At 40.1% G+C, this 14146-nt stretch overlaps 1 protein-coding gene across 16 annotated transcripts in view; it reads right to left on the bottom strand.

The window, feature by feature from the left end:
• Window positions 1-14146, bottom strand: part of rap1gapa (RAP1 GTPase activating protein a) — an 89348-nt gene that overhangs the window by 14978 nt on the left and 60224 nt on the right. For 12 of the 16 annotated variants that reach the window (XM_019865150.1, XM_019865149.1, XM_019865142.1 and 9 more), the window contains 14 exons: window positions 13872-13907; window positions 11964-12011; window positions 11602-11640; window positions 10187-10381; window positions 9125-9228; window positions 8717-8795; window positions 8595-8648; window positions 7431-7514; window positions 6230-6330; window positions 5405-5534; window positions 2543-2698; window positions 1405-1476; window positions 1238-1324; window positions 1012-1155 (listed from right to left, as the gene is read on the bottom strand). In XM_019865150.1, the coding sequence (XP_019720709.1) occupies window positions 1012-1155; window positions 1238-1324; window positions 1405-1476; window positions 2543-2698; window positions 5405-5534; window positions 6230-6330; window positions 7431-7514; window positions 8595-8648; window positions 8717-8795; window positions 9125-9228; window positions 10187-10381; window positions 11602-11640; window positions 11964-12011; window positions 13872-13889 (1311 nt within the window). In that variant the 5' untranslated portion in view covers window positions 13890-13907. The remainder of the gene's footprint in view (window positions 1-1011; window positions 1156-1237; window positions 1325-1404; window positions 1477-2542; window positions 2699-5404; window positions 5535-6229; window positions 6331-7430; window positions 7515-8594; window positions 8649-8716; window positions 8796-9124; window positions 9229-10186; window positions 10382-11601; window positions 11641-11963; window positions 12012-13871; window positions 13908-14146) is intronic. The other 4 variants (XM_019865141.1, XM_019865152.1, XM_019865153.1 and 1 more) reach the window with 1 other exon arrangement.

The raw sequence follows: 14146 nt of genomic DNA, 5'->3' as shown, positions 1-14146 counted from the left end.
TTCAAAATAGACACACATTTTTCCCCAAGACAGAAAAAAAATAAACATTAAAATACTGTACATATTTTACTGTTGTGAATTTTTTTTTGGATACACCTGTATTGCAGTTTTTGTTATATAAAGTTTTTGGACAGTATATTTTTGTATTTTATTGATTGTGTTGTTACACGTGCATTTTTGTCAACATACTTGCAGGTTCATAAAGGACATGCACCATGCTCATTTCCCAAATGAGGAATTTCTATTATCAGGACAAATTGGACAGCGCAAACACGAGTCCGCACTAGAGAATATTTACTGTATCGAAAACAACCATATAGCTTTGCTTTAGATAATGCCACAGGGTTGGATTACATCACTTCATACTGAAGGCCCAGGTCCAAATCTCACCGTTCGCTCCTGATTGAACGGTGAGAAACAACAAAAAAAAAAAGTTTTAATTATTTTCTGTTTTATGATGTCATTACTGTATATTATTGAAGCACAATATTGTGGGGTGCCATTTTACTTATTTAAAAAAAAGTAGACAAAATAATCACGCTATTCTCACAAGAACATAACTGGCCATTGAGAAATTGCCTGTTCACTAATTTGACCATATTTATCGTCACATCGATTTATATTTCTAACACTAGAAATTGGATTTGCCCTACTAACAGTGAGTCCTTTGTTTAAGTCCAAACACGAAGATCCTTGAAACAGCCAAGACACGCCAAATCAAATAATCAACTAAACATTGCTTCGACTCGCATCTCAAGGCACGACTGTATTGCTTTCCCTGAAACCAAAAAAGGTTTGGGACCGCTGCTGAATCACTTACCTTAAAGGTATATCTCCACATGGTGAGAAAAGGCATTTTGTCAATTTCATTCCAATGAGAACCAACTCAAAACCCATTTCCAAAAATGCCCAACTTTCCTTGCCATATCCTTTTTTTCCACCGGGGCAGTATCATTTGAAAAGGAAGTGAGGCTGCTTGTTGGAAGCCTCCGCTGCTGCCTCGCCGGTTACCTTGAAGGACTCAAAGAAGCCTCCACTGCCACCACCGCCTCCGTTCTCCAACTTGTCGTCATCTGCCCCGACGCCCATCATGGCCTGACTGTTCACGTGGAGCTCCTCGTAAAGCGTTTCCAACAAGGCTGACCTGGTTCGTTCCTAACTCGGGCACACAAACATGTGCGAAGGACAAACTTGCCATTTTGACCTGAAAATAAAACATCGATGAAGTAAAACCCACCTCTAACTTGGCAAACTTTTCAGCTTTATAGCAGGCGTATTCAGCATTGATGAGTTTAGTGAAAAGGAACTCATGGAACTCAAGGCCCTGCCGGAAAAAGGTTGTTCAAACAAAACCACCAAAAATGGGAATTGACGGTCCACATTTCCAAGTTGTCACTTTCTTACTTTTTTGAAGACAGCAGGATTTGGGAGGGCGGGACCGAAGAAAGGTACATCATCTCGTGCTGTCACAGACACCTGTGAGTTTTAACGTGAAATATTAGATAATTTTCCCCCCAGAGATTCAAAGCTTACAAGAATCAAGAATGACTTCACATTTGACACCCATTCATAACAGGGTCTGTTCAAAGCAGCTGCTTTGAGCTGCTGGAGGCTGTCACATCTCATGGAAAGACGCCACTGCTCAGTAAAGGTTTGCCTTACCATGGCAATTACTGAGCATTGATCATGAGAGACAAGTAGAGCAGTGCAGCCATATATGGCTCTGGGGGGCAAAAATGACTGCAAAATCGGACATTTCTCTGATGAATGAATGAAAATGAATATTTTTGTTTTATTATGTAAACTACTGTCAACACAACATCCACATTTCCATTTAGTTACAACGCAACATTATTTTTTGTTGCAAAAAATGCAAAAAAAAAAAAAAAGGTCAAAATACCAAAAGTGATCCTGTGTTTTGTTTTCCCAGGGCAACAAGAAACTCCCAAACATTTCAGGCCCAAACATCTCATACCGGGCAACACGACTCAATTAGACAATTGTCACATTGTATTGCAGTTTTCTCACGGTTCATCTTTCACGGCTTGACTGTTTCACTGATTTTTTTGGTGCTTTTTTTTTTTTTTTTTTTTTAAACAGTCCATTGGGTTCTGCATCCTGATTGGCGAAGGGACTGGAGACGAATGTCATCGGTCTCTGTGCCTCATCGCTGTTCATCTTGCCAAATTTTCTCCATGACAAAACCCACAATGTCAACGAAACTTTCTGCACAGTATTCCTAAAAACTGTCAGTTGTTTGTTAAAAAACAAAACAAAAAAAAACAAGTTTGTATTTTAGTTTTTTTTAAATGCTTGGTCCTGAAAAAATGTTTCATCTTTGGTTTCATTCAATACAGTATTGTCTTGTTTACCTAATAATTGTAAAAAAGATGACTACTTCACGGATTTTACTGATCATGGCTTCTTTATGGAACGCAACTCCCGCAATAACTGTATTGTAAAATATGATTGAAAACAAGATGAAGGTGAACAAAAATTTATCAGAGGACGCACAATACAAAAGGCAATGACGTTTATTTACCTTGTAGAGAACATTGTCCGAACATGGGTTGACAACTTGGACCACAACGTAGGCATGGAGGAAGTTGGAGGCGATCATATCTGGCACAAAGGGAGTATTTTCTTCTTGGAATACAATCGCCACAATGTCGTTGCCTATATGCCTCTTTCTCTGCAACTGTAATGCGAGAGACGCACAGCAAGTGGGTTACCCATTTCAGATATTCCTCTGGAGCAGAAAAAGATTACAAAGCACCTGCGGCAGGCCATGCAATTGATACCTGGACCTTAATCCCCCTCTTAATCCCATTGCTATCACACCTCACTTATAGAAATGACGATAGTACACAAATTTGCAATATAAGAGCACACTACCGGTACTGTGCCACATCGATGACATCATCTGGAGCAGTTCGCAATGAACGTTCATTTCATACAATGTAAGAATATAAAACATTTTTTAAAAAGACGAGATATTGAATGTACTAGCATGATCGTATTGTTAAGTGTGAGAATGGCTACAGATGTTTTCCAAGCTGCACTTGGTTTGGTCTGACCAACCAAGTAGAAGATAGAAAAATGGTGTGATTATTGCGGTGAATTTGAAATCTCATGAAATGAGTGGAATTCAGACCACTGGTAGATGGCAGCAGAAAAAAAAAATCACGACATCCACCCATCATCAACTCATCTGAAATTTCCTTGCAATGGAAGGACAACATCAGTTGGTTGTGCTAAAGCAGCCGTTAAGATGGTTTGCCAAGCGCCAACAGAAGTAGGAAGGACAAGACATTAGGTAGAGTTGAGTTTTGTACTCGCATTTTCCATGTTTATAGGGTATGGAAATATGTTTTTTTCTTGGTTTGGGGGGCTGGAATGGATTAATTGTGTTTCCAATCCTTTCGATGGGAAAAGGCGATTTGAGATAGAAGCGGGTCACCACTGTAGAAGGAAGTTAGTTGTAGTAGTTGCCTTGTGCATGAAATGTGCTATCTAAATAAAGCTGCCTTGCTTATTTTAAGTTTCATGGGCCAGCACTATTGATTGTGAAGGCAGATTAGATTGTCATGGTGAAAAAACAAAAAAAATCCAACAAAGTGCAACCAAGGGAAACACTATAAAATAAAGAAAATAGACAGTGGGAAATAAATTAATTACATTTCATGGAACAAATATGAATATGGTTGCAAATGGAGGTCGGTGCTACAGGTTGTGTTTGGGCCATGTGAGAAAGAAGACTTAACTGACACTAACGGTTCCCACTATGAAACACCACCAGGGAGTGCTGCTTCCCACTTCTGCTGTTGCACTTGGGCTGTTGACCCCTTACTGCTTCTGTGCTTGTAAAAAGCAACACATTAATGACGTGCGCAAGCATGAGTTGACTGGGGGCTTTAAATTAAAGGTCCGCCACCACAGGACGCACAGGTTTTTTTTAAATTTTTTTCAATGTACCATCTCACATGACCAAGACAAACGGTTCGACGTGAGCAGCGGCACAGGATTTTCAAAATGAAATGTTTTCAGTCTCTGATGTTCAATATAGAAAAATGTGTTAAATAAGATAAGATATCCTTTATTTTCCCACACTGGGGAAATTTACAGTCTACAGCAGCAAATTTGGGGGGTAGAAAGAAGAAAAACAAACTGTTTGCAAGCACAAAAATAAATGTAGCTAAAGAGAGCTGTACACAGTTCAATATAAGTGCAATATATATATATATATATATATATAGATAGATAGATAGATAGATAGATAGATAGATAGATAGATAGATAGATAGATAGCATATATGCAACTGATATAAGGTGGCTGTGCTATTTACAATTGTTGCTGGTTTTTCACGTATTTTATTTTTTATTTAGCAAAAAAAAAAAAAGCCTCTGGAACACATACTGTATAGCAGGATACACACATCAAGACAACCAGGCTGTTTTGTCCCACTTTTGCCCCTTCTGACACAATGGCGACAAACGCCAGACAATCTTTTTGTAAGTTTCATAAAATGATCCTGTGGTCTAAGGTGTGTGAAGAGTAGATGTGTCCCAATAATGGCGGCCCGAATCCCATCTAAGCCATATTAAAGTTGTTCAATTTACCCAACCAATAAATACTAATCTTCTTAATGTGCATGGTGCTCTGTGTTGAGATTATCGGAGCAGACCACACACAGCGCAACCAAAGCTGGTCAAGGCCTGATTTTTAATCTTCATATGTGAGCTCTGTCACAGATTTAAAGATGTTAATAAAAAATCATTGTGTGTGCATTCTGGGCCTAAAACAGAGCACACCCATACAGTAATTCCAATTCTGGTGTCTTTTCAGTGGCTGATGACAAGACAGAAGAAAATCTTACAATTTACAAGGAAAAGAAATCCGCATTTAAGCGGCTGCAGGCTCAAGAACAGAATTGCCTTTTTCCATTTCCAACATTTCATCTTTGTAGAGCAAGATTTTCTGCACTGATGATGACCATACTAACATCATCACAATCTGGCCATGAGGACACAAACTCTACCAGTGTTTGTGTCTCCCATTACCCCAAGATTGAAACCACTTGAAACAAGGACACACTAAGGACAACTGGATTCAGCTTAATGGTGAGTTTTTAATCACTTTCTTTCAAGAGTTTCTATGTCGGTGAAAATACTGCTTTATCTGAAACCAGTCTGTGCCGGAAAAAAGTCCATTGTGATTGAGAGCAATGCCCCCTGCTTTAAATCACAATGAGAGAACATTTCTGCCCACATTAGATTTTCCAGCAGATGGCCATCCGTGTATTACTTCTTTGAAGACAAACCTTCCCACAGCTGACTCTATAAAAAATGACTGCACAGGGAAACGACACGTCAGCCAATGTGTGTCGGTGTTGTATTACAGTACCTGCTGCGTGTCCCCCTCGGTGTATGGCAGCTTTGTGGACACGTGGAACATGACCTCTTTATTGCCATAGTTGCAGTAGACGGATTCTGTGCCAGTCTGGCCATGAGTCACGTCCAAGCCACCACGGAATCTAACACACACACACACACACACACACACACACACACACACACACACACACACACACACACACACACACGCACGCACACCATTACACACATGTGCACACACACATTAACACTGTGATTTGCTCACCATCGAAGAAAGCAGTGGTTCTCGAACGTTTTACACCAAGTACCGTCTAAAAAATACCATGATGACCAACATGAAAACACTACATTTGTTACTGTATGCCACTGTAACAGTATGCAGTTTGAACATGAACACTGGACTTAAAAATAGAAAAAAAAAAAAAACTACTCAAAGAATGAGGCAATTACAATTATTACCCATATAAGCTTGAGAAATTGTACCGAAATAAATGTTTAAAAACAAACAGTTCTTAAAGATTAACTGCAAATGCATTGAACTTAAAAGTTAAATAAAACCGAGCTCTACAGTGATTCTGTCAGGTACCACTAGACAGAGCACGCAAGACACAAGCCCGGGGAACGGGTACTACACGTTGATAATAACCGTACAATAATGTCATTATTACCCACTAGGGGTTGAACAGCTTCAAATTTTCAACCGACGCTAAGGCGATGCTGGTTGGATTGGTGTCACTGCTGTCAATACACGTAACACAATTGCCCTCCTCTATAAACAACTAATTAATACAGTATGTATTAATAAGTGAAACCACTTATAATAAGTCATGATTACCCTTTAAAGTTGTGAAGCTCAATTTTCTCTCCAAGGAACGCCAGGAATTCCACAAAGGCAGGACTCTCTTGGCTATTGCCAAATAACTCCTCCTCTGAAGTCTGCGTCATAAAACAGGAAATAAAAGCATACTCAGAGAGCATAAACGTGTATCTAAAATATTGTGTTCTCTGACCAGATAACTAACCCAAAGTAATCTTTATCTTCTTCAACAGTGCTCATTACAAATCCAAAGCAGCACAATGGGCCCATCTACGAGGATCTGCTACTGTAGTCATTACAGTGGTTTACTAACTGGAATTTCACAGATGAGCTTGGCGTGGCCCTCTTCCACGCCGGCCAGTCGAAAAATGGACTTGACACACATATATATTTGTCGGTGGCAGTACAGTGAAACTCCTCTACAACGAAATCTTGTTTCCAGCAAGAATTTTTTCACAACAGGGGACTTTTCACTGTAGCAGATTTTATCTCAGACGTAAATACAAACACACACACAAAAACGTAGATGTGTACTTTTTATTTTTATTCCAATAGTGCATAAGTATGAGCACACACTTATTTGACACTTCATATAGCGAGCATAGAAAGAAAAAAAGGGAAATTGCGAAATTAACAATCAGCATTTATTTTCACATCCATCAACTTCTTGTATGTCTTTTATTTTGCTTCCTCCATCTTTCATTTTTATTACCTTTATCCTGCCTTCAAGCGTTATAGCTTTTCTTTTCTTAACTGCTTGGCATGCAAAGGTCCGTTTTGTTGCTATTTTAGCAATGCAACGTTCGTGCTGCGTCTGAAACAAATACTTCCTGTACTAATAATACACATGTGTAAACCAGTGGTGGTTGCTGTTGCTGTTTCCGAATGAAGCAGTAGAGGTCGCTGTGGCATGCTGAGGTTGGATTAGACTATTGCGGAAGGCTTTTTACGTTTTCATTGGAGTGAATCTCGTTGCTAGGCAGGAGCAGAGAAAATGATTTCGTATAATGGAACAGGGGGACTTTTCGTTGTAGGGGGAGCAGAAAAGTGGGAATGGCTTTCATGCATGAAAATGTTTTCACACTAGAGGGCATTTTCGCCCATGTAGGTTTCGTTGTAGAGGAGTTTCACTATAAATGCTTTAATTTCCAGTTGACAAATTTAAATGAGCATGGATGGCAGTGAGTGAGGACATTTATATTTAAGATTAACCTTTTACCTGTCCAAACCTTTGATAAATGACCCCAAACTTGAAGTTGTTGCTTATGACGTGTTCATCAAAGGTCACAATAAGTCGTGAGGCCTGTAAACAGAGCAGCAAGAGATTTGTGGGAAAGGAAAGAGAATAAATATGGAAAAAAGATGGAATCAGATTTGTGCCCAAAAAATAATTTTTTGCTCTCAATGGCATCATTTCTAGTTTCTCGATTAGACTTTCTTGTTTCTCATTTGCACTTCCAGGCTTTCTTGCTCCAAGCCGAACAGGCGGGTGGGCTTCTCTAAGGAATGCGTTCTGATTGGCTGATTAATTTTTCAGGGACAGCCCGGTGACCATATTTTGTGTCTGTTGTCTGTATTTTTTTTTTTTTTTCGGTGGAAATCCATCACAAGCATCTTCTCAAACCTGAATCAGCGATCTTATGATTTAAGTTTTCGAAATTGATCAAATGTATCTATCGATCAAATATACATACATACATACACACATACAGCGATCTTATGATTTAAGTTTTCGAAATTGATCAAATGTATCTATCGATCAAATATACATACATATATATATATATATATATATATATATATATATATATATATATAGTATCACTGTTAGGTAGTGTTAGGACAGCAAATTCTGTCAGCTGCTACTGTTAAACTGCTTAGCTGTTAATAATCTGTGGCTTTACTGTACTTTCAAACATGTTATTAGCATAATGTTTGAGCCTCAAAACTTCCTGATTAAAATATTCCCAACATACAGTATATGATAGATGAAAACTCACTGTGACATTTTTAGAGTGCCTCATATTTGGTGGTAACAGTGCAAACGTCACGGAGAGAAAGAGTGCCAGGTTGCTGGCCTTGAGTGAGTGCATATCACACACAGAAAGGTGGAAAAGCAAAAGCGAGTGAGGGGGATACTATGTTGTCAGACTTGATGGCCATGATGTTTACTGGGACGTTGCAGTGGCATGTGCCGCTTTAGAACGCTTCATTGCCCGTTGTCCAGGTTCTTGAAAATATTTGGTTGACAGATGACAGCTGAGCATGATTTCCGCAGACACGCCCACACCGAGATTGGAGAGATTTGAAATGATTTTGCAGCCTCATTTCAGACACTTATTTCTTTTCATTTTACAGGGATTTTAACTGTTCAAAAACGTACCTTTGGATAAAGCACCGGGAAGAAGCGATCCACGTTGACTTCCTCACAAACAAGCTTGGAATAAACAAGCAGGACATGTCAAATATACTGTTGTGCCTTGTATCCTTAAATCAAAGACTCACCTTGGCCATTTGGACCACATTGGGAAACTCAGTCAGGCAGGAGATAGGGATGACATCGTGGTATGTTTTTTGTTTGGTCCTGGTCAAGTCATAAAATAAGCCTCATATAAATGAAAGGTTATATAACACTTCTCAGAATCTACCAGAAAGGATCCGGTGCGGGACATTATCAAACTTCCCCACCCTTCCCTTCTCGCTTGCTCCCTCATTCCATCCCCACCCACTCACTGGCCTAAATAGTCCATCTGTTGCCCTACTGTGGAAATGACACTGTTGGTACTCGCTCATGCTTTATGACTTTTGTGATAACATTGCTAGGGGGGATGTGTTGATGCACTCACGACTGAACATGTTAGGCAGTTCTTCTGTCCTGATGAGTTAAACTTCTCTGCAGCGTGTATGTGTTACCTAAGCATTAGTCGGAGATGCTCCTGGTCACCAATCACATCGTACTTTAAAGAGAACACCAGATGTCCCAGGGCGCTGTCTGCTGAATAGTAATTAAAGTGTTCCTGAGGGCACAGTGCAAGGGTACAGCCATTAGTAAATATCATACCCTGAAAAACACACACACACACACACACACACACACACACACACACACACACACACACACACACACACACACACACACACACGCTGAACAGCGTCCAAATCCAGATCAAATTTGTTTATATAATGTGCTCACAAAAATAGGTGGCGAGGCTTTATGCATTTCAATTTGCATGAGTGCAAAAAAAGGCAACTTGAGGCAGTTTGATGCCAGACAGTTGCTTATTCAGTTTAATGAGCACAAAGTGAAATTGATTGTTGAGTCCTCCATCAGGGTAATTTGGCTCATTTGTGCAAGGAGTGCAGTTGCTACATTTGAATAGTTTTCGAGTAGTGGTGGCTCACATCTTTCCCCATTGAAATTAATGGCAATACCATTCATCCATTCAATCTTCGAGCCTGAAAATGTATGTATGTATAAACATACTACATTGACTTATAATGCAATTCATTAGAATTTAATGATTTAAACGCTCTGAGCATCATGATCACTTCATTGCGGCTTCTCGTGGTGTGAGCAACTTGGCCACTGAGCAGCAGTATAATATAATCACACATACAAAGGAGAATTTCACTCAATTACTGTACATGGCTCACTAATCTGAGGTAATGTAATTTGATTTTCACAGAGGAGCTGCCTAGCACCAAAGTGGGATTCTTGATATGGTTGTAATGCCTCACTCTGCTCATCAGTATGGCACAAAATAGTCATTTTACATAGAGGATGCAAAACATGCCTGTGAGGAATATTATAATGGTTGTCGACATGTGTGGCTGCGCCGTTCGTTGAAATATCCATTGCTTAATAACACCACCATATGGACATTATTCATTAGCCTGTCTTTGGTATTTCCTATTATGTGTTAGCATTGACCTAGCAGACTGAGTTTCAAAACAGATGCAGTGCTAATGACAAACCTTTGCCAGGAAGTGTTTGCGGTAGAATGTGGCCGTTGTGTTACATTCCAGCTTTGTGCGAGTGTCCGGGGACAACGTCTGCATCGGCTCCGATGAGTCCGGACTATTACGCAGCTCGTGATTTGTTCCCTCAATCCAGTAACCACCAAACTGTGGCAGAAGGATGAGAGGAAAGGGGCTCTTCCTTCCCAAAACCTGTCACAGGTGTAACATGTTTAAAAAATAAATAAAATAAAAAAAGTTAAAGGCGTTCTAAAGTGATAAAACCAATATCTTACACATTTGACACAACACAGAGAACAGTATTGTTATCAAGCCTGCCAAAATTGAATAAAAAAAGTCGGAAAGTATATAAAATAAAGCTCGAAAGGCATGAAAAACACAGAGCCTGGTTTCAGAGGCTGAAAACCATATGGCGCTGTGTTAAATAAACACTTTCTCTCAAGTTTCTCTGTTATGTGGGGATCCACACGCAACAACGGTGATGACATATTGTATGACCCCTTTGCGGGCTAGTGAAACTTATAAGCTGTTAACTTTCCAAGTGGCTGTGGAGTATTGGATGGATTCAACCAGACTGTGAGCCCACTAGCCACATCTATGAATAGGTTGATGCAACACGCCCTTTATAAGCTGAGACTCTAGAAACAGTCAGCCAAAGTTGTCAGTGTATTCCATGTGTATGGAGAGCAAGAAAATGGAAAGAACCATGACGTTGGCACATTGTCCTGCATACAGTGACGTACCAGGCCGTGCAATTACGATAAGGGAACTGGGAATAACCTTTCCTCGGTCATTTTATTTGTTTTATTTTTTGGTTCTATTTTTTTCAAATGTTCAGCATTGATAGTATATGTTTCAGCATTAATTGTGTGGTCAACCTTATGAAAAAGTGATGACTAATTTTCAGTGTCTATGCATTCCTTTGCCACGCCGTGCTGGCGTATCAAGTGTTCCTATCTGTGTCACTGGTGACGAATAAGATGCTAGTCGCTAGTAGCCTGCCAATTTGCAGTGAAGCCATCCAACTTGCCATCGGCTCACTAGATGAGCCGCGCATGTCATAACATATTTGGGGTGAGGGTAGGCATAGCTAGATGGCTAACTGCACACTGAAAGAGTAGAAATGAGCCAAGGAAATCTGTAATTGCGACGGATATCCACAGAAGAAATGTCAGCACACGTTATTCATATCGTGGGATAGGGCCGAACATATGCCCGGGGTAGTGAGTTGCTGGACTCGAGCCACGTCCCAAAAATTCGGACAATGGAGAACGTGAAAAATAGTATAACACTTCCTATCTTAAAAACACGTGTACTGTAATCTATTTGGAAGAAAAAAAATTAAAACACCAAAATTACTTTACGGGGTCTTTAAACAAATCCTACGCTAGGATGAAAGTGCTGCACTCTACCTCATGGACACTTGGATAGGGAATGTAGTCCTCCTCCGTCTGAAAAGAGAATTTTGGCTTGTCATCAAACATTCATAATGAAGATAAACAACGATATACATCAATGTAATATTCATTCACTAGTTGCATTGTTTTTTCGCTATTGTTTTGGGCTGCTGTTACTGAGAAGTTTGTAAACTTGCGGTTTTCGTCATCTTTGCACAGGGGTCGCATTAGAACAGAGGATGATGAATTAGAAAAACTGACTGAAAAATGACTACAAGACTTAATGCACTATGAATATAATACAAAGTACTACGTAAATAGGACGAGCTACTTCCGATGGTATGATTAATGTCCCGCCGTCTGCATGAGGAGTGTACCTTGAGTGGAGGTGGAAAGGTGCATCTCTGCTCATCCATCCTGTTGCCCTGCAAGATGAAGAAGAATAAAACAGATGGACGACAAGTAATTGATCAAGCTCAATTCAAGCACTAAAGTGACACTGGGAACAAAATGAGAAGGCAATGTTCTCCAAGAATGCACAGCGGGCAACAAAGCAAAAAAAAAAAAAAATCAGGGAGGGACAGATGGAAGCAAACAGACAGAGAGCAGTTAAGAATGCTAAAGAGTCTGTTAGCGCGTGGAGCAAGCGTGATGAGTGAGGCCAGGGGGGGATTAAAAAGATGCAGAGATAAGTGCTGGCTCCACACTGGAGCATCTGTTTGGAAGTAGCAAAGAGAAAAGCAGACAAATGAGGAAGCCCATCCATCCAACTGCCATCACATTGGGAATGACAACTGTAGAAGAAGTGTAATGCAAATAATAATGCTCAACTTGAACGGTGGCCTTCTTAGATCGCGACATGACGTCTCATACAAGAAATCGATTGCCTCGGGCTAACAGCTTTCAGTATGATGTTGTTACCGAAAAGGAAAAGGGGAGATGAAAAAGGTGCCGGTGTGTTGCCAACCTGTTACAACTGCTATGCTAATTTGCTTCTTAATTTGAACTTGTCCACTTGTCTTTGTGCACTTGTCTCGGGCCATTTAATGTGAGCTGTGCATCGTGCCATCCTGGTTTAGACTTGATGTTACCCCCCCAAGAAGCAGGCTATCAAAATAAGTGCACTTCAAATTGTAGCCAACACGAGTGATGTCATGCATTCATACAGGTCGGAGGAGACTTCGGTGTTGCTCCTCTCATCGACCAACATTTGTATACTAAATGCCAATATAAAAGGAGTTCTTAGAAAACTAGATTGAAGGTAGTTATTATTTTAATGATTGACTTTTGTGTAGAGCAGTTATCATGATTTTCTTTTGGTTTCCATTATATTTGGTTTTGTTTCCTCGTGCCTTTTTTCTCTTCCTCGTTTTGTTCACACATTTTCTTGTCATCCGGGTTCCTCGTGTCATGCAATCAGCTCCCTCAACCCTGGTCCAGGTGTTCTTTGTTGTCTCGACAATTTGCTTGTACATCATTTAGTTCCCTGGTTTCTGTCAGTCTTTTTTGGATTGTTGTCACTGTCACGTTTCGTTTTACTGTCATTGTTATTTTGTTTGTTGTTCCTTTAGTTTATTGGAGTTTTCGGGACTTTGTTTGTGCTTCTGTCATGTGTTACTTTGATTTCTTGGGGGTTTTGAGGACTTTGTGTTTTGGATTTAGTTTCTGCTGCGTTCCCCTGTAGGTGTTTTTGTGAATATATTTCGTTCAATACACCCTGCTTTTTTTCGGGTCCACTACCATCGCGAAGTAGTGCTCTGGGCGTAAAGTTGAGTTGAGAAAGCTCACCACTGTAGGAGAGAAGTGGTATAGAAAACTAAATCGCTCTCAGTCTGTTAGTGAAACTGATTATTTCTTTTCTTAAAATCTCATTCCATTAAATTGTGTGCATTACACCCCTTTATACAGGGGACCAATTCTCTTCAACATATTCATTTAGGCCAGACATGAAAGATGACCTCACAAGTAGTTCATTTCATTGTTTGATGATGAACTGATTGATGACGCACACACGCGGAGAACTATGAGCTCTATTTTAAAACTCTTCATTTGTCGTGAGCCAGATTGCCTGATTAAAACAAATGTCGCTTCGAAGCCTGCAGAGACCAGGGGAGAATTTGTGAGGTGAGATAAAGCGCTTACTGTGCGGGTACAAACAGTGTTAATAAAGCAATGTCATTTAGCTTGGGAACAAGCACAATTCAAGACGGATTCGAGAGGAGGCCCGCTGACGCCGTGTTAGTTGCCGGGACGATTAACATGTAGCAATGGGCACATCGCCTTACCTGCATCTTTTCAATCATTTCAAATAACTCCGCAGTCTGGAGAGAGGAGAGGAAATGTTTTGAGTTGTGCTTGTTAATTTGCTTCTCTGACTGATGCGCTTCCACTGTGTTCAACTCTCTTAGCATGAACAGAGATGAAAGTGGACTTTTCTGAAAATTCCGGAAAAAATAAATAAATAAGTGTGTGTGTGTGTGTGTGTCACACACACACACACACACACACACACACACACACACACACACACACACACACACACACACACACACACACACAC

Source organism: Hippocampus comes, unplaced genomic scaffold (genome assembly GCF_001891065.2).
Source record: "Hippocampus comes isolate QL1 unplaced genomic scaffold, H_comes_QL1_v1.1 scaffold124, whole genome shotgun sequence".
Classification (NCBI taxonomy): Eukaryota; Metazoa; Chordata; class Actinopteri; order Syngnathiformes; family Syngnathidae; genus Hippocampus; species Hippocampus comes.
This window is presented reverse-complemented; position numbering and strand designations above follow the sequence as displayed.